The 19,589-nt window shown below is 53.8% G+C and overlaps 2 protein-coding genes across 9 annotated transcripts; one reads left to right on the plus strand and one right to left on the minus strand.

Annotated features, from left to right (window-relative positions):
- The first annotated feature begins 730 nt into the window (after window positions 1–730).
- TOMM40L (translocase of outer mitochondrial membrane 40 like) lies at window positions 731–4,380 on the plus strand. Of its 4 annotated transcripts, none has more exons than XM_072815043.1 (10): window positions 731–1,080; window positions 1,298–1,548; window positions 1,835–1,902; window positions 2,198–2,290; window positions 2,599–2,700; window positions 2,839–3,033; window positions 3,151–3,247; window positions 3,359–3,435; window positions 3,642–3,744; window positions 3,887–4,380. In XM_072815043.1, the coding sequence occupies exons 2-10, from the start codon at window positions 1,434–1,436 to the stop codon at window positions 4,024–4,026; spliced, it is 990 nt and encodes a 329-aa protein (XP_072671144.1). In that variant the 5' UTR covers window positions 731–1,080; window positions 1,298–1,433; the 3' UTR covers window positions 4,027–4,380. The 4 variants fall into 4 exon arrangements, with proteins under 4 accessions (XP_072671144.1, XP_072671143.1, XP_072671146.1 ...); XM_072815042.1 differs by having other exon boundaries at window positions 739–1,080; window positions 1,398–1,548; XM_072815045.1 differs by having other exon boundaries at window positions 746–1,080; window positions 1,398–1,548; window positions 2,839–2,944; window positions 3,125–3,247.
- Window positions 4,381–4,635: 255 nt separating this feature from the next.
- Window positions 4,636–19,425, minus strand: NR1I3 (nuclear receptor subfamily 1 group I member 3). 5 transcript variants are annotated; one of them, XM_072815041.1, is made up of 10 exons: window positions 19,242–19,425; window positions 18,457–18,613; window positions 9,152–9,290; window positions 8,541–8,671; window positions 7,226–7,395; window positions 6,903–7,042; window positions 6,323–6,468; window positions 6,015–6,131; window positions 5,796–5,901; window positions 4,636–4,893 (listed from the first exon to the last, which is right to left on the minus strand). In XM_072815041.1, the coding sequence occupies exons 3-10, from the start codon at window positions 9,256–9,258 to the stop codon at window positions 4,764–4,766; spliced, it is 1,047 nt and encodes a 348-aa protein (XP_072671142.1). In that variant the 5' UTR covers window positions 9,259–9,290; window positions 18,457–18,613; window positions 19,242–19,425; the 3' UTR covers window positions 4,636–4,763. The 5 variants fall into 5 exon arrangements, 4 of the variants coding, with proteins under 4 accessions (XP_072671142.1, XP_072671141.1, XP_072671140.1 ...); XM_072815040.1 differs by lacking the exons at window positions 18,457–18,613; window positions 19,242–19,425 and adding an exon at window positions 9,560–9,669; XM_072815039.1 differs by lacking the exons at window positions 18,457–18,613; window positions 19,242–19,425 and adding an exon at window positions 9,454–9,580 and having other exon boundaries at window positions 6,903–7,012.
- Window positions 19,426–19,589: the final 164 nt, after the last annotated feature.

Genomic DNA, 19,589 nt, shown 5'->3' on the forward strand with positions numbered 1-19,589 from the left:
TCTTTTACCCTTTTGCCCTCAAAGTGTACATGGAACATTCTTGAGAGATGGAGATGGAAGTGTGAGGGCTAGTGAGGGAAGGGACCCGAGCCCCCCCAAAGTCTTATTCCACCTTCATCTATTCCCCTGTGGAGTTCTTAGTCCTGAAGGGCACACCGCGGACTGTCCCTGGCTCTGGAGTGGAGCCCATGTGGGGGCCAGAGTCCATAGTCCTAGATTGTATTTGCCAACTACGCCTGGACAATGAGGGAAGGATTTCGCGATGGGAGGTGGGGCGGGGGGGGGGGGGTGGCAGCCGTTTCAGGGAGTAGTCTCCTGCTAGAACTAAGGCTGCAGTCCCTGCTCCTCTACCCCAAACTCTCACCCCTTCCCATTCCACCAAGAGAAGTAGGTGAACTTTGAGAGGTGTCGACCTCCAGGTCCTCGGGAGAGCTGTCCTTGCGGGTGGCACTCCTGTGCAGGTGCCCGGGGTGCTGCGGTGCACGGTGGCGGGCCGCCAGGAGGCCCTGGGGATTGGAGGGGGGGCACCCGGGAGCCTTATGAACCAGGGTTCCACATGCTGTAGTCACAGTCACTCCCTCGGCTACCCATCACAAAACTGGAAGCCTCCAGGCTGCAGGGAGAAAGTAGCTTCGGTGCCCAAGCTCCAAGATGCTCCCTCTAGCGTCTCGCGCGCTCACAGCTTCATCCCGCCCTCGCCGAGGCCGGGCGACCTAAGGCCACCTTCCCGAGCGAGCCTGCGGAGCTACCAATCCAGTCCCGCCCGCCTCTGCAGGGCCTGGGTTGGAGCTCTCTGCACCCGAGTCAGCCCCCCCCGCCTTTGCTTCCTCCTCGCCCATTGGCCCCGGGGAGATGGAGGAGCCTTCTTTTCTCTCTTTTTTTTTTTAACGATTGGGCGGGTCCAATCAAGGGAGGGTCGGGTCTTTGATGCCTTTTTTTTGCCCGCTTCCAAGATGGCGCCCACGACCACGCTGAGAATGCAGCGTGAAGCCGCAGTTCTGCCATCACTCAAGATGGCTGCCCCCATCAAGATGACCGGGGTGTGCCGGGGGAGAAGGGGCAGCATGACTGTCTGAGACGGTAAGGGCTGTTGCTTCATTGCAAACCTCGCCTTGGGGCCTAGGAATGAGGAGCAGAAAGACTGGGAAGCTGGGTGAGGTCTGTAATGAGAGCTTGGATTAGAGAACGGAGGCGAGGACGGGGTGACAGGTGGGGGTGAAGAAGCAAAGATGGGACGGGAGCGGGTCTGGGGGTCCGTCTCCCCACCGGCATCCTCTCCCCACTCTTCCTGTTCCAGGTCTAGCATCGGACCATGTGGAAGTTTCTGGGACTGGGGAGTCGGAGGATGCGGGGTGGGGCCCGAGGGGGGTAGAGGGAGCAATAGCGTCCTTTCTCAGGCTAACCCCGGCCCCTCCCGTGACCCCTGGACGGAGATGGGGAACACACTGGGCCTGGCACCGATGGGGGCTTTGCCCCGCCGGAGTCCCCGTCGCGAGGAGCCTCTGCCCAACCCTGGGAGCTTCGACGAGCTGCACCGGCTTTGCAAAGGTGAGAGCTTGGCATTTGGGGGTCTCACGTTGAAGGGGCAGAGGAGGGGAGGGTCTGGAATCTGGGGTGTCCAGTGATGGGAGCAGGAGAGGGCAGATCCCAGCGGGGGCATCCAGCCTCAGGGAGGATCAGGTGCCCCAGTGGAGCGGACCATTTCGTGGTAGGACTCGAAAGGAGGTCAGTTCCTCCAAAGTGCTTTCAATGGGATGGAAAGGGGAGACAAGTCTTGGGGCAGGGGTTCCTTGTCTGTGCTTACTCCCCCTTCCCCTCCCCGCACCCCCTTCAGATGTGTTCCCAGCACAGATGGAGGGAGTAAAGCTCGTGGTCAACAAGGTTCTGAGCAGCCATTTCCAGGTGCTCCCCCTTCTCTGGTCCTCCCTACCATTCCTCCCTGCCCATCCCTGGAGCCTCTCCTCCTTGCCTTTGCACTCAAGCCTTACCCAGGCTACTGTGGGACAAAGGAGGGAGGACGTGGGGCTCTCTCCACCTCCCTTGCCTGCGGGACTTGTTGCTTTGAGTCTTGGTGACCCTCTCTATGTTGGAATATTTGGGGTTCTTGCAAGGCCTTCTGGTTGGGGAGAAGAGAAAGGGTGGGACGGGGCCTGAAAGTGGCAGGAATGCTTTCCTCCATTGACTGCTCTTCCCTCAGGTGGCTCACACCGTGCACATGAGTGCCCTGGGCCTGCCAGGCTACCACCTCCATGCGGCCTATGCAGGGGACTGGCAACTCAGCCCCACCGAGGTGAGGACTCCTTGCACCTGGGCCGTCTCTCTAGAAGCCACCACCCCACCCCACCCCCGGCCCTGGGGCCCGGGTCTAGAGGTGGAGGAAATGTGTGTGTTGGGGGGGAGGGATGTGCAGGGCCCCTGCTTCTCTGGGTTTTCTCTCCGTGGGAGGAGAGAGTGGGGGCAACAGCTGTGGCAAGAGCCCGGGCTTGTCTCCGTGACTCCACTAGGGGGCGCCGGGTACTGTTAAAGAAATCCTGGCTGGCTGGCTGCACGCTGCCGGGTGCCCCCCAGCTCCCTCTTACTGTGCCCACTCCCCAACAGGTGTTCCCCACCGTGGTCGGGGATATGGACAGCAGCGGCAGCCTCAACGCCCAGGTCCTGCTCCTCTTGGCAGAGCGGCTCCGCGCCAAGGCTGTCTTCCAGGTGACCCGGGCTTCCTGCCTCCACCCCCAGAGCCAGGCTGCTGCTCTGGGCTGGGGGCTCGAGGGAGGAGCAGGGCAGTAGTGACGGTGCGGGGGGGGGGGGGGGAGGCAGGCTTTCCTCCTTGCTCTCCCTCCCCAGACGCAGCAGGCCAAGTTCCTGACGTGGCAGTTCGATGGCGAGTACCGGGGAGACGACTACACAGCCACCCTGACCCTGGGGAATCCTGACCTCATTGGGGAGTCGGGTGAGGAACTGGGACGGGGATGCTTTTTCCTCGTGGCTGCCCACCTGCTAGTGTCGGCTGTGGCTCCTCATGGTCTGGAAGGTTCGGGGGTGAGAAGCATCCTGGGCAGGCTGGGGGGCGGGGAGCGGGCCTGGCTGCCGTCCCTACGACTGACGCTGTGTCTCCCCCGCTGCTCCACAGTGATCATGGTCGCTCACTTCCTGCAGAGCCTCACCCATCGGCTGGTGCTGGGAGGAGAGCTGGTTTATCACCGGCGGCCGGGCGAAGAGGGGGCCATCCTGACACTGGCTGGGAAGTACTCGGGTATGGGCTGAGGAGGGGGCCTGAGCGGAGGGGACCCTGAACTCCGGGCGGCTCCTGGCCTGGGTCCTGCCACAGTAACTCTCCTTGCCTCCTGTGCTTTGGTTTTTGCAGCTGTCCACTGGGTGGCCACGTTGAACGTGGGTTCAGGTGGGGCCCACGCGAGTTATTACCACAGGGCCAACGAACAGGTGAGCCTGCAGATCCGCCCCCCGCCCCCCAGCCGGTCAGTCGTGAACTCTGGCCCCCAGGGGCCTCTGCGGGCCCTGCTGCGCTGCGGTGCCTCCCACCCACACGGCTTGGCTGTCTTCGGCAGGCCTTCATTCTGCTGAGCCCGGGCGGCCTCCGCAGTGCCCACTGACACAGGCCCTTCCCCCATCCTTGCCGTGGTTCTCAGGTGCAGGTTGGAGTGGAGTTTGAGGCAAACACAAGGCTGCAAGACACAACCTTCTCCTTTGGTTACCACCTGACTCTGCCCCAGGCCAACATGGTGTTTCGAGGTGAGGGTTATTAAGATGGCATTTGGAGGTGCTGAGGACCTGGGGGGGTGGGCAGAGGGAGGGAAGCTTACTTCTGACCTTACTTCTGATCCCTCTGTCCACGCCTGTGAAATAACCTAGTCTGTATCCTGTTCCACAACAGGCCTGGTGGACAGTAACTGGTGTGTGGGTGCTGTGCTGGAGAAGAAGATGCCCCCCTTGCCCGTCACCCTAGCCCTTGGAGCCTTCCTCAATCACTGGCGCAACAGATTCCACTGTGGCTTCAGTATCACTGTGGGCTGAGGTGGCCCCAGAGCCAGCCCCCACAGACGCTGGAACCTCTGAGTCAGGTGCCCTAGGGCCAGAGACTAGGCCCCTCTCCAGAGCCCACCTTGCTGGGTGACCCCTCGGTCCCAGGAGCAGAGTGGGGGACAGGACCGTGCCCTCCTCAGAACTGGAGCTGCCACGGGGGCAGCTGCTGAGGCCGTGGTGTGAGGCTCCCACCTCCACCACTGGCCCCAGGGTCCTCTTCCCGTGCTCTTGTGGCTCTGGACGAAGGGAAGAAAGATTAAGGGGTATGTCTGGCCGACTTTCCCCCCCTCTTTTCCCCCTTCTTCGTTTCCCTGTGGATTAAAGCTCCTAGCTTCTTCCTCTTCAGAGCAGACCAGTCTGCATGGGATTAGCTCCCTATCCTGTTTTCCATCCCAGAGTCTCCCAGGGCTGGGAAAGAAGGGCTGAAAGGCTAAACCTTGGACCTCAGAAAGTGCCCCCCGCACTCTGGCCCCAGTTCCCAAAAGGAGTTTCTTTACCTCTTGGCCCTGAGGCTTCCTCCTTCCCATCTTCTGTGCATCCAGAGAACAGCTGTGTCCCCACGGTCATCCCCCACCACCCCAAGACTGCATGAAGAGGCGGTTAATCACTTTAGTCTTTCATTACGACCACTGGGCTCCCTTTCTACCAATCCTGACCTCCGGCCCCAGCATTTGCCCCTTTGCAGTCCAGTGTGTCTGGGTGGGCCGGGGAGGAGGCGGGCTGGGGTGTCAGCTGCAGATCTCCTGGAGCAGCGGCATCATGGCAGACAGTCCCTGGATGTGCTGGATTTGGTGCCCGTACGCATTGTTAATGCTCCGGAGCTCAGCCAACAGGCCCAGCAGCTTCGCATACAGAAACCTTTGGAGGAAGTAGTGGGGTCACCAGGGAAAGAGGGAAACGAGGCAGCCGAGAGTGTTGTGTTGAGGTCCTGCTCCCCTGAACTTCCCTCAGTGAGGCTGGGTCTGAACACTAGAGAAAGTCTTGCTCCGGTATGACAAGTTTATCAAAAACTCCAAAGGCCCCCAAGGGGCCCTCTGACACTGTCTTCTCTCACCATGCTGTTTTTCTTGACTCCAGAGGTCTGAGGGCCGGGTGTGAAGAAGGCCCCAGACTTGGTCAGAACTTCAACTGTGTGGAATCTGTGGATCTGGCCTTCTAGAGCAGGTTCTAGAAGGTGGCGTGTTGTGTGGTATAAAGCATCCCTCTTCTGGCCAAACTGGCTCATAGAGGAACAAACGAGAACAGGTGGAGTGTACCTCAGAGCCTGGGTAGATCACGGACTGTTGAGCCAGGTCCTGGCTTTGGCCATGAACCTGAACGACCGTAACTTCAAGGGGAATGAAAGATGAAAGGATTGGGCCATTGGAGAGGAAGGGAAGGGCCAAGGAGAGAGAGCAAACAAGAATCTTGGAAGGCTGCGTAGCCCGGAGAGCGGGACTGGTAAGGCGATGGGTGTCATCAATCTCAGGAATGCTATCATACAGAGCCTGCGAGCTACTACTTTGCATCTACTGAATAAAAAAAAAAAAAAAAAGTCTGGAAAAAATCCGATGAAACAGCAGTAGGAGCGGTTTGGATGCCAGAACCATATGAGGTGCAAAGGGAAGGACTAGAGCCCCCCAGGGACCCGGTTTCCCAGAGGCAAGGCCGGTAGAGCGTTGCTCCTGAGCTCAGTGCTCCCCTCGCTGTGCTGCCCCTGCAGCTCCCTAGCACCCCCCCTCGTACCCCCTCCAACCCCCCACCCCCCGTACCCCCCATACCGATCCCGAGGCCTGGGCTGCTGGCCTCTGATGTAGCTCTGCAGGGTCAGGGCCATCACCTCTTGCAGATGGTCTATCTCTTCCCTCCGGGTAACCCCAGGCCTGTCTGGAAGGCACGGGCGGGGAAGGCCGGGCTTGGGTTTGCTGACGAAGGCCCGGGCTGGAGGGAGTCCGGGGGCCGGGAGGAGCTGAAGCTTCTGGGCTTTGGGGGATGCTCACCCGGAGAGAAGAGGGCCATGGCGGCCAGGAGCACGTACTCGGGCTCCTGGAGCTGGAGTCGCTTCAGGGTCCCATGGAAGCGAAAGAGCAACTCTAAAAACTCTTCCTGGAAGCCCGCTGGGGGAAAGGCTAGTCTTAGGCTCCCTCTGGCCGGGCCACAGGCCATAGGCCACAGGGCAGGGGGCAGGAGCAGGGGCAGCAGGTAGGGGGCAGGAGCAGGGGCAGCAGGTAGGGGCAGGGAGCAGGGGCGGGGAGAGGGGGCAGGGGGGCAGGGCAGGCCGCAGCCCTGGGTGCGAGCACCGCCTCACCGTGGACGCCGTCCTCCATCGTATAGCGCAGCGGCCCGCAGAGGAAGTGTCGCGTTTGGAGGCAGAACGTGGTGTTGAGAGCAATGTGACAGATTTCCACAGCTGCGCCCTTGAGGAGGGAGATCTGGTCCTCCATGGGCAGGGACCTTGGGGAGCACAGGAGCGCGTTAGACTCTACCCGGGCGGGGAGCTCCGAGCTCCCACTGAGCTCGCTTAAGAGCAAAGGAGGGGATCCAGGACCTGGGGCTTCGGCAAGGCTGCAGGATGGGCTAGTGCGTCTGTCCGTGACTGTGTGTGTGTGTGTGTGTGTGTGTGTGAGAGAGAGAGAGAGAGAGAGAGAGAGATTGTTATTTTTTTTAAAGATTTTATTTATTCATGAGAGAGATAGAGGCAGAGGGAGAAGCAGGTTCCCTGCAGGGACCCCGATGCGGACTGATCCTGGGGCTCCAGGGTCACGGCAGGGCCAAGGGGAGGTGCAAACCGCTGAGCCACCCAGGGATCCTGAGAGATTATAATTTATCAGAGTGCTTTCCTCCCGAAAGGTAAGGGGAGCTCAGAAAGGTAAGGGGAGCTCACGTACCGGAAGAGGGGCAGGTCCTTGGTGAACTTGATGACTTGCTGTACCATGAAAGTGTTGATGTCCGCCAAGTGCACGAGCAGAGGCATTACAGGGACTGGGATGGGCAAGCGCTGGTAGTGGGTGAACAGATGAGCTGGAGGCTGCAGACATCAGAGCCTAAATGAGCGGCTCGGGTCCCAGGGATCTCTCCAGCCCTGTCTTGGAAGGGTTCTGGGCCTAGGAGCCTGTCTATACTGGGGTCCTGGAGAAGTCTTGCCCTCAGGCCAGCCCCCTCAGGCACCCTTGGGGTCACATTTCAGCCCAAAGCCTCTATTGGTTCTCACCCTGAACTGCACAAACTGGTCAAACATGGTGCCCACGTGGCGGGTGTGAGCCCCCAGGAGTGTCTGGACTAGCTCTTTCTGCTCCTTGCTCAGCTGCAGAGGTGCTTGCTGGGCCCGCCGCTGGGCCTGCTTTGCTCGCCGCAGCGCCAGGGCTTCAGCCGACAGGATCACTGCCCGGGAAAGAGGACAAAGCCACTGAGGCCGGGGGAGAGCACCTCTCTCTGCCAGCCCCATGCCCCGGACCCGTCGGATCCCCCGCACAGTAAAGGACACGGGAAGGGACGAGCAGTCCTGAGGCCTCCTTGGGCTTGGCTGAAGTCCTGGAGGCTCAGGTGGTAGGGGTTCCTGCACACTCTCCCCAGCCCGAGAGGCACCGTCGGGGGTGAGGGAGGGGAGAGGAGGGTGGAGAATGGAGTGGTCACGGTGGAGGGAGATGTTAGCTTTTGGGCAAACACTGAAGAAGGAGGGCACTTGGTTCCTAAAACATCAGCCCTATAATTTCAAGGGTTCTGGGGTTACACCTGGCTGGACGGAACAATGCTATGGGTACACAGGGCAGGTGTTCTTATCCATATTCGTCAGATACGTGAACGGGCTGGCTCTCCAGTGGCTGGTCCAAGGTCACAGAATACTAGAGCGATGCAGATAGAAATCCAGCGAAGATTTTTTGGCTCCTATGGTTTCCTATCTGCTGCTCCATATTGGAAACTGGTGTGATACCACGGGAAAGCTAGGGCTTGGGCGTTGGAAGGGTCTGAACACGGAGGCTGCAACTTTGCAGCTGAGGAAACTCAGGCACATTCCGTGAGCTCCAGTGACATCATCTGTTGGGAGCATAGCCTCATCATGTGGCACAGAGAAATGGCATTAAATGATTCACCCAACAGCTACCAAGTACCTACTAAGTGACGGGCACTACATGTGTGAGAGAGAAAAATCAGGCCATGTGAATATCTAGGGGAAGAGCATTCTGGGTAGAGGGAATGGCAAGCACAAGTGCACAAGTCCTGAGGAGCGTGTGCTGGGTGTGCTTGGGGTGGGGGCAGGGCACTGAAGTTAGGGTGGCCGTGATGGATTGAACCAGGAGGGAAGAGTAGGAGATAAAGTCTGGGAGGCTCTGTGGGGGAAGCTAGGCCATGAGATCTCGGACTGTAAGAGAGATGAGGGGTCACGGGGGTTTTGAGCAGAATAGGAACATCATCTGACTTGTTTCCAAAAGCTCACTCTTCTGGTGCGGAGAATATGCTTTGGGAACAGAGGACAGAACAGAGAGACCTGCTGGGTGGATTCTTGCGTTGGGAGGGGGCCAACTCACTTTCCTTCCTCATGCCAGCATCTAGGCACTTCTGCAACCTGCAGGCCGGGCAGTGGCGCCTCTGAGCCTTGTTGACCTTACAGCTTCCAGCGAAGGGGCAGGTGAGCCCGGTGCTTTTGCTGACCGTTCGTCTGTGAGAGATGGAGACACTCAGGAGGGTGGTCGTGGATGCCAGTGAACAGGTGGCTACGTGAGGGGCTGAGATGACATGGTCTAAAAGGATGTCTGGTGATGTGGGCCAATCTGAGCTGTGGCCAAGGGTCCCTAAGGGTGGGCAGGGTACAACACCTCTCAAGCATTTCCACAGGGACACAAGATCACTTAGGAGAGCCTTGCTGGCACAGCACTGGCTCAGTGCTCTACAGGTGGTGAGTACGTAATAAGTACTCTGGACCAAGGGGTTGTGTCCACAGGACCAACACTCGGCCTTCCCTCTATTATTGTCACCTGTGTATGCAGTGTTGTGGTTGGCAAGATGTAGCATGCTAGCCACGGGGCAGTCAGGCCCTGAGAGGCAGGACTGGCTGGACAAGCCCGGGCATGTGCCAGGGCTGACAGGCTGCCCCGTGGGCAGTTAGGGAGGTCGTTTCTCCCAGGGAGGAAGCTCTTACCTGAAGAAGCCCTTGCAGCCCTCACAAGTCAGGGCATGGAAATGATAGCCCGTGGCTCGGTCTCCACATACCATACAGTTCCTGGGCTCATCGTCCCCGCTGGCCATGGCCTCAGATGCTGTGATGCTGTCACAGGCCCCTGAGTGTGGGAGAGGTTAGCAGTCAGCCGGAGGCCACCCTTGATGCTCTTCTGCTCCTTCTGCCCGGCGATGGGACCTCTTCCCGAACCTTCCGTGGGCCTGACCCTCTGTCTTATCTGTGCTTTATTGCCTCTCGTCTCTGGCCCCCAGAAGATTTCCTACCTGCTACTCTTAGGCCTGTCATCTGCAGACTCTAACTCTGCACCTGCTTTCCCCTGGGTCTCAGGAACTGCCAGTGTTCGGAGTTAGGGATTATGACCCTCCATACCTGGAAAACAGGGAATTTCTGTTCCGCGTGGCGTCCAGTGGTTCTCGGCAACTGCCTAGATAAGGCACAGACTCTGGACCTGGGGCAAAGGCCCAGGTGGGAGGTTTTCCCAGCATGCCCATGGTGCAGGCTGCTGGCACACAGGGAGGGACCCTGCTGGGTAGGGACGGGGCCTCATGACTCACTAGAAGCTGCTGCTTATCAGACCCACGGAGCCCTTCCTTACTACTGAGCTTCGGGCTAGATCGGCAAGCCTCCTTCGAACATGGATCTTGGACAAGCAGGGAAGGGAGAGGGAGAGAGCAAGCTTCTTCATGTGCAGTAGGACAACAGTTAAACAACAGGCATGCCAATTGCACAAGGCACCTACAAGGAAGGTTCTTAAGAAGAGACTGAGGTCTAACGAAGAGCTTCTGCGAAGAGCTAGTGAGGTCTATACTTCCTAACTGGGGAGAGCTGAGAATTAAATCAGAGTAGCCTCTTATCAATTAGAGGTAGTAGTTAGGATTGATTTGAGGACTCTTGCGCCCAGCTGGCTTCGTGGGCACCTGGCCTGTGCAGTCACACAAGAGCCGGGGCTCAGGAGGGTCCTGGGTTTGGTTTCATGCTCGGCCATGGCTGTCTTGAAATTCTTTTTTTTTTTTTTTTTTTTTTTAAGATTTTATTTATTTATTCATGAGAAACACACACAGAGAGAGGCAGCAGCAGAGGGAGAAGCAGGCTCCATGCTGGGAGCCCGATGTGGAACTTGATCCCTGGACTCCAGGATCACGCCCTGGGCTGAAGGCAGGCGCTCAACCGCTGAGCCACCCAGTTGTTCCTGTCTTGAAATTCTTAATGATTTTTGAGTAAGGGAATGGGAATCTGCCTTTCTGTTTTTCAACACGCCCTGCAGATGATGTTCTCAGTCCTGTCTAGAGCCAAGATGAAGGGCTTCTAATTAATAAGTTTAAGAATCACAAGTAGGAGTCTTCACCAGGGTTGTCTCATGTTCCATCAACACTGAAGAATATTTTGCAGGTGTGAAAACTGTGTGTGTGTGTGTGTGTGTGTGTTCTCTCAATATCTATGAACTGAAAAAGCATTTCAAAAGTTATTTGGATGTTTTGGGGATGGACAACATTTTGGTTACATCTATGTTAGGTAAATCTGATACTACACACATGCTAGAATGGAGTCCAAAGCTGTCTTCTAATTTGAAGGTCCTCACTGCAGATCTCCCCTGGTGTTTGCTATTTTTTTTAAGATTTTATTTATTTATTCATGAGAGACAGAGAGAGAGAGAGAGGCAGAGACACAGGCAGAGGGAGAAGCAGGCTCCATGCAAGGAGCCCGATGTGGGACTCGATCCTGAGACTCCAGGATCACACCCCCGGCTGAAGGCAGACGCTTAACTGCTGATCCAACTGGGCATCCCAGGTGTTTGCTATTTCTGCACTGGTACAGCCTTCTCCCACTAGAAATAAGCATATTTATTTATTTAGTCATGTTATTTTCTTCCATTAAAAGTTCAATCATAATTAACGTTGCTCTAAATATGAGTTTAAAACCCATGTGTAGGGGCGCCTGGGTGGCTCCATCAGTTAAACATCTGCCTTCAGCTCAGGTCATGATCTTGGGGTCCTGGGATCAGCCCCACATTGGGCTCCCTACGCAACGGGGAATCTGTTTCTCCCTCTCCTTCTGCTGCTCCCCCTTGCTCACTCTGTCTCTGTCTCAAATGAATAAAAAAACTATTGTAAATAAATAAACACGAACCCACAATCAGGTTGGAGTAAAAAAACCCAGAGAGAGAGATACAGAGCCTTATTTAGTCCCCCAGAATGAATTGTATTAACTATTATATTTTGAAATAAGTGGAGTTCCAGAGAGCCCAGGTGCTTAGATCTGGTTCTTGGGGGATGCTGAGCACATCTCTGGGTGCACATCTTTTGGCATATTCTTCTGAGTGTGACTGTGAGAATTCATACCAATTAATCTAACCAACATATATTGACTAAGAACCTACTATGTGGTAGACATTAGGAATGAAAAGCTGACTAAGATGCTCTTCTGGCCTTATGGAATGGACCTTAAACGTGCTAGTGAGGGGACGCCTGGGTGGCTCAGCAGTTGAGCGTCTGCCTTTGGCCCAGGGCATGATCCCGGGGTCCTGGGATCGAGTCCCACGTCGGGCTCCCTGTAGGGAGCCTGCTTCTCCCTCAGCCTGTGTCTTTGCCTCAATCTCTCTCTCTCTCATGAATAAGGAAATAAAATCTTAAAAAAAGTGCTAGTGAGAAAGGCAGACGTTTGCACAGATAGAAATCTAATCAGATCAATGATGGCGCTGTGCATGGAGCATATGGGACCACAGAGCAGGGGCACCTAATCCACTTTGGCAAAAAGGTGTTGAGGAGTAGGCAGGAAAGGCTTCCCGGAGGAGTGACAGCTGAGTTGATTTTGAAAGGGTAATGAGGAGTTAGGTGAAAACAAAACGCAGTTTAAGCAGAAGGTGCAACGCGAGAAAGTTCCAGAAGCCAGATCCAAAAGGTGCCTGTGGTCGAACCCCAAATAAACCTCTCGGGCTGGAGCCCAGCACTCCAGATTGGGAGTGGGAGGGAAGAAATCTGGAGCGGTGGGCTAGGAGGCCGAGATGGAAGCAGGGCCAGTTCACAGGGGACCTCCTGTCTCCCAGACGAAGCAGGCTGGATCCATCAGAAAGCTTTTGAAATGACACGGGCAGACCTATTCTGGTTAGATCTATCTCACTCTAGATATCTTACTTTGCTGGCTGTTTGGAAGATGGATCTGATGGTGCAGGGTCTGAGGCAAAGGGACCAGTAGGAAAGCTATGGCCGCGATGTAGTTGGGAGAAGATTACGCCTGAGGTAGCACAGTGGGAAGCTGTAGAGGAAGAGGGGGTTTTGAGAAATACATGGGAGGTGCAATCACTGGAACTTGGTGGCTACTAGAGGAAGAGGAAGAGGAAGAGGAAGAGGAAGAGGAAGAGGAGTCACACAGGACTCCAGGTTTCTAGCTTGAGTGATTAAGTGATGAAGTACCATCCCCTGGGAGAGAGATGACAGGAGGACGGCGTTCTGCATACACCCACCCACCAGTTTATTAGCTGACTTCACTTGGATGTCACATAGGCATCTCAAATTCAGTAGGTCTTTTTAAAAAATATTTTAGTTATTTATTCATGAGAGACACACAGAGAGAGGCAGAGATACAGGCAGAGGGAGAAGCAGGCTCCCTATGGGGAGCCCGATGCAGGACTGGATCCCAGGACCCCGGGGTCACGCCCTGAGCTAAAGGCAGATGCTCCACTGCCTAGCCACCCAGGTGTCCCTCAGTAGGTCTTAAAATGCCGCTTTACGATACCTAAGGCACAACCAGCAAAATAAAAAATAAACAAGTAGGACTGCATCAAACTAAAAAGCTGCACAGCAAAGGAAACCATCAACAAAACGAAAAGGCAACCTAGAGAATGGGGGGAAATGTTTGCAAAGGACACATCCAGTAAGGGGTTAATATCCCAAATATTTAAGATGGGATCCCTGGGTGGCTCAGCGGTTTAGTGCCTGCCTTTGGCCTAGGGCACGATCCTGGAGTCCCAGGTACGAGTCCTGCGTCGGGCTCCCTGCATGGAGCCTGGTTCTCCCTCCTCCTGTGTCTCTGCCTCTCTCTCTCTCTATGTCTATCATGAATAAATAAATTAATTAATTTAAAAAATATGGGATCCCTGGGTGGCGCAGTGGTTTAGCGCCTGCCTTTGGCCCAGGGCGATCCTGGAGACCCGGGATCAAATCCCACGTCGGGCTCCCGGTGCATGGAGCCTGCTTCTCCCTCTGCCTATGTCTCTGCCTCTCTCCTTCTCTCTCTGACTATCATAAATAAAAAAAAAAAATAATTAAGAAACTCAATAGCAAAAGCTGGAACCAAAACCAAATAATCCCCCCCCCACACTCCAAATAACCCAATTAAAAATGAACAAAGGACCTCAATAGACATTTTTCCAAAGAAGATGTTTAAATGGCCAACAGGTACACGAGAAGGTGCCAGCATCCCTCATCATCAGGGCAATGCAAATCAAGACCGCAGTGAGATACCATCCCACACCAGAAAAACAAGAGCTAACAAGTGGTGGCGAGAACGTGAAGAAAGGAAACCCTTGTGTGTGGGAATGTAAATTCACAGCCACCATGGAAAACAGTATGGGAGTGCCTCAAAAAATTAAAAATAGAACTACCGTATAATCCAGCAATTCCATTTCTGGGTGTATATCCAAAGGAAACAAAGTCTCTGTCCTGAAGGATATGTGAACCTCTGCATTCATTGTAGCATTATTTATAATAGCTTAGATGGATAGGGGTGCCTGGGAGGCTCAAGCTGTGACCCTGGGGTCCCGGGGTCGAGTCCCGTGTGGGACTCCCTGCAGGGAGCCTGCTTCTCCCTCTGCCTGTGTCTCTGCCTGTGTCTGTCTCATGAATAAGTAAATAAAATCTTTTTTTTTTAAAAGATGGGTAAAGATGGGTACACACACATTGGAATACTATTCAGCCCTAAAAAGAAGGAAATCCTGCTATTTGTGACGTGGACGCACCCTGAGGGCATCATCCTAAGCGAAGTAAGTCAGAGAAAGACAAACGCTGTGTGATCTCACTTAGATGTAGAACCTCAGACAAACTCTTAGAAACAGATCAGATTTTTGGTTGCCAGAGGTGGAGGGTGGAAGAGGTCAAGAGGAGGGACACCTGGGTGGTTCAGTGGGGTAAGCCTCTGCCTTCAGCTCAGGTCATGATCCCAGGGTCCTGGAATCGAGTCCCGCCTCTGCCTCCCTGCTCAGTGGGGAGTCTGCTTCTCCCTCTGCCTCTGCTTGCCTCTCTCCCTGCTTGTATGTTCTCTGTTTCTCTCTGTCAAATAAATAAATAAAGTCTTAAAAAAATAATTCTGACTCTGGCTCTTGCTGGCTGAATTACTTTTTTTGCTCCTTCCCTAAATATTTGACCTCCCTGAGACCCAGCTCAAGGGAGTCCGATAGGATCAGGCTGGGCCACTCCCAGACAAGGGAGGGGATGCAGTCCTCCTCCTCCTGGCTCTCCCTGACGTGCTTAGGGAGGAGCTCAGGTTGCTGCAGAGATGCTCTGGCCCAGGGTTGCCCCTTCTCCCGGGGCCCAGGGATTGCCCTGAGCCTTGTTCTTGTTGGCTTGGGGACACGCCTCTCGGAGCCTGCTCTCCTAGGTACAGGAGTGCTCCCAGCCTTGGGGCACCTGGCTGCCTCGTCAAAAGAGCACTGGGCTCTCAATCTCGGGGTCATGAGTTTGAGCTCCATCTGGGGTGTAGAGGTTACTTAAATAAAACTTAAAAAGGTGGGAGGAGGGACGCCTGGGTGGCTCAGTTAGTTGAGCACCTGCCTTTGGCTCAGGTGGTGATCCTGGAGTCCTGGGATCGAGCCCCACATTGGGCTCCCTGCTCAGCTGGGAGTCTGCTTCTCCCTCTGTTCTCTTATTCTCTCTCAAATACATAAATAAAATCTTAAAAAAATTAAAAAGAAGTGCTCCCAGTCTTAGAGTCTCCCCCACAGAGCAAGAGTGAGGCTGGGAGCTGCCGGGGTCCGCCCCTGACCTCCGTGGGGAGCAGGCTCTGAGGTTAACCCATGTCCTTACCTTCCTCCCCCATGCCTGTCCCAGGGTCTGAAAATCATCTGTGTTGGTTACGGCCTAGTGGGTTAAACTATCTAAACTTCACTTTTCTTATCTGGAAAAGGGGGTTAATAACACCTCCTTAGCGAGGTTTGTTGTGAAGATTACATAAAGCAATATATGTAAAGTTCCTTGGTGCTTGGAACCTGGAAGGAAGTCGGTACACATTCCTTCTCTTACCGTCTTCCTTCCCCTGCATTGCCACCTGCTCCCAGATGCGAGCCAGAAGCCGGGGAGTCACCTAGCCCCCCTCCTCTCCCTCACTCCCTGGAAACCATCGCCAGCTCACCTGTCATTCCTGCCTCCCAGCCCGACGTGCCCACGGCTCTTACTGGGCTCAGGCCCCCCCCCATCTCCCACTTATTACTGCAGTAACCTGTTAAATTATTCTCCCCACACCCAGCCTCATCTTCTTCCAGCCCGTCCTCCATGCTGTTGCTATTTCTAGAATGCAAATTTGATCATGTCTCTTTCCTGCTTAAAATTCTTCATTTGCTTCCCATCACCTTCAGGATAAAATCCAATCCCTTTAGCATGTCACACACAGTCCTTCGTGATCTGGCCCCGATTTATCACTCTGGCCTCATCTGTTCCAAGCCCGCTTCCCTCCCGTGATCGAACACGACACATTTTGGCTCTAGATGTGCTTACACGCTGAGGGAGCCCTGAACGAGCGGGGCCCGGTCACCTCTGAACCTCGGCCCCTGTTCTTCTGTCGGGCTGGACTTGCCCTGCATACCTCCGCTTCCAAATCACTGCACAGCCCGTCCCGGTCCTCGTGATCCGCTCGGCCCGGTGGCTCACAGCTACCCCTCTGCACGCACATCTGTCACAACCCTGATCATATTGCAGAGTAATCGTATTTCTCTCTGACTCTGTCAATCGACTGTGAGTTGTTGAAGTCAAGAGCCGCCTCTTTTACTTTTAGATCCTTGGGGCTTATACATGCCTGACACATAGAATAAATGTTTTTGACATAAATAAATAGGCTTATATGCATTAAGGTCTGATTCCAAGCTCATGCCCTTCCCACGTGCATCATGCATTATGATTTGGGAATTCATTCATTCGCTTAGCAAATATTTAACGGAGATTTACTTTGTGCCAAGCACGTTCTAGCAGCACCGGTTCCATGGTGTCACCTGGATATGTTCCTGTTTCCCTTTCTCGTCGCTATCTTTCAGAGCGGATCCTGATCCTTTGCTATCCGGATTCCCTGATGGGATGCTCATTAGTCCTCCAGTCTGATTCCTGACTCCATTCTGACTTCTGGACCATGGCTACCTGAGGTTCTCACCTGCCCTGTCTGCATCTGACCTCCGAGTGACCTCACTCAGGTGTCTGTTGAGCCAAACCTCCGGTCTCAGCCTGCTTTATCCTGTGCAGACCCCCAGGTTCTGGCTCAAACACGTCTCTTCTCTTCTGTTACTTTCCCTACATGGACTCAGACTCTTATACTTTGTACAACTGTCATTTTCCCACCTTGTTCTCCTTGCTCCTCATCTTTCTCTTGCCAAATCAGTCCTGTTTCCTCTGCAAGAGCAATCTAGACATGCTGTTTGTGCAAGAGTCAGGTTTACATTCCCTGTTCTGATGTTCAAGGCCCTCACATGTCTCTGGCAGCTTCCCTATCATCCACCACAATCTTACTTCATCATTTTTCTCTTGTTAACACCCAGAGGTGGTTTTTTCCCCCCCTTCTTCCCATTCCCTTCCACCTAAAAGGTGCCTAACTTTTATCTTTCCCTTAATGCCCAACCTCAAATCCCATTTTCCACAGGAAACTTTTGGCTCTTTTGGTCCAGGACCATGTCTTTCTTCTTTGATCTATGATAGAACTTGTACTTTGTAGCACACTTGGGTATGTAATCATTGATGGCTGGTGAGCCAAATCTGGTCTGCTGCCTCTTTTTGCAGAGCCTATGAGCTAAGAATGGTTTTTACATTAAAATTTAAAAAGAAGAAAAAGAATATTTCATGACACATAAAAATTACATGAAGTTCATACTTCAGTGTCCACAAATAAAGTTTTATTAGAACACAGCCACACTTACTGGCTTATTGTTTAGGACCATTTTCAAAGTATAGGGGGACACTTGAGTCATCTCAACGGAGACCATCAGGCCTGCAAAGCCTAACATAGTAACTATCTGGCTGTTACAGGAAAAGCTTGCCGATCTCTGATCTAGGATCTTAAATTCTCTTTAGAATCTTTGCAAAGCTGTTTAAGAACTTTGGAGAGATCTGCTTCATTAAAGACAATCTTTTCCATGCTAATTAGCCATTCATTAGAAAGGTAGGGGGAAGCCAGAGGAGTAGAGGCTTCATAGAATGAGTAGGAGCTAGCCTAGTTAGAAACTGGCTAATTTAGGCAACCACATCCCATGGCAAGTGAGAGTCAGAGGATCTCAGGTGGATGGGGGAGAAGACATGATCTTGTCCCCTTCTTCTCTCTTTCTGAGCTGGCAGAGAAAGTGTAAAAGCACATTGGGTGATGTACAAAAGTGTTGAATCACTATATTGTACACCTGAAACTAATATAACACTATATGAACTCTAGTGGAGTTTAAAAACATTCTTTTTAAATTAGTGGGGTGCCTGGGTGGCTCAGTCGGTTGAGCATCTGACTCTTGGTTTTGGCTCACATCATGATCTTGGAGTCGGGAGATGGAGCCTGGTCCCGTGTGGGGCTCTGTGCTCAGTGTGGAGTCTGCTGGAGATTCTTGGTGTCTCTCCCTCTGCCCATCCCCCTGCTCACACATGCTCTCTCTCTAAAATAAATAATTAAATTAGAAAAAAAAAAGAAAAGAAAATGTAAAAGTACAGAGCAGCTAGCAAGAGAAAGGGTATTTGAGGTCTTATCTGAATTCGGTTGTTGAAAAGAGATCAGTGGTTCTTGGCTGAGAGTAGCTTAGCTATTAATGACTCAGTTATTACAGGCCATGAAGGAAACTATCAAAAGGGTGTCGGAGCTGAAGCCGAGAGAGAGTTTGGTTTTGGCTCACTGAAGCTGTATGTAGGCTAAGAGGTTTTACAATGCCTAGAAGTATCACAGGCAAGAGAGTTTGAAGGATTTCCTTAAAGTAGAAATGAAAGCTAGATGTTTAGATAAGCAGGAGTGGCAGCTGGAGTTATAAGGGAGCTCATGACTTTTCCCTCCGTGTTCTGCTTCTCTTCATCTTGCTCTGATCATATTTTCCCCTTAAAACTTACACCACAGGGATCCCTGGGTGGTGCAGCGGTTTAGCGCCTGCCTTTGGCCCAGGGCACGATCCTGGAGACCCGGGATCGAATCCCACGTCGGGCTCCCGGTGCATGGAGCCTGCTTCTCCCTCTGCCCATGTCTCTGCCTCTCTCTCTCTCTCTGTGACTATCATAGATAAATAAAAATTAAAAAAAAAAAACTTACACGACATAATTACTTAACACAATTCCATCTTCTTGGAAAACAATCTCTCCAGATTGGGCTGTGGGCTTCATCTTTCACACCCGCTCCCTACACCCCACTTAGCTGCCTAGTGGACCCCGGAACTCAAACATGGACCACCAGAAGGGTCGCTCGCTCCCTGAATTGCAGGAAGATACAAGCCAGACTCTAGGAGGCAGGACTCGCATGTTGAAACCCATTTTAATGGCAACAATAGCTGCAAAATCGTAAGTGTGTCTCCTTTCTTTTAATGGTCTCACCATCATGCCTGGCACAGAGGAGGGCACATTGTCACAGCGAGACACGGAATGAATAAGCAGTTGTAAATCAGCTTTGGTGGGGAGCCCGTGACCTACTCAAGTGGATGCTAAGGGTCCATCTTTTATTTATTTATTTTTTGCATTATGGGGGAGGTAAGGCTGATGAGTTGTAAAAAGTCTTCTTTCTACTCCCGAGATCTGTAATGTTCGCAGTCCCACAGGCCCTTCCCAACTTCCCTGTTCTCTGCCAGGGAATACGGTCCACTTGCTCCTGTCTGCCTCTCCTCCGAGCCTCTCCCGCGCTGTCCTACCTTCTCGGAGTCACACTGCCATCCTAGACTCCCGGTGAACCCGCCACCTCTCCCGGCTTCGGCCCTTGCACTCCAGTTTCCTGCTTCTCCTGTACCCTCTCGGTCGCCCTGCGGCTCTTTCGAGGCTCTCCCACGCTCGCACACTCCTTCCTTCGCTCTCTCCGCTTCCCTCCGTCGTGTCCTCCGCCCTCCCCTCCCTCCTCCCCGGCTCCGGCTCCTGCATTTGCCGCGCTCCGGCCCCCGACGGCCTCCCCCTCTTCCCGCTCTCGGGCTTACCCTAGTTTGGAAATGCAGCAGCCCTCCGGGCCCGCCCCGATTGGCTGCGAGCGGCCGTCACTCCGCGGCAGG

This window comes from Canis lupus, chromosome 38 (genome assembly GCF_048164855.1).
Source record: "Canis lupus baileyi chromosome 38, mCanLup2.hap1, whole genome shotgun sequence".
Lineage (NCBI taxonomy): Eukaryota > Metazoa > Chordata > Mammalia > Carnivora > Canidae > Canis > Canis lupus.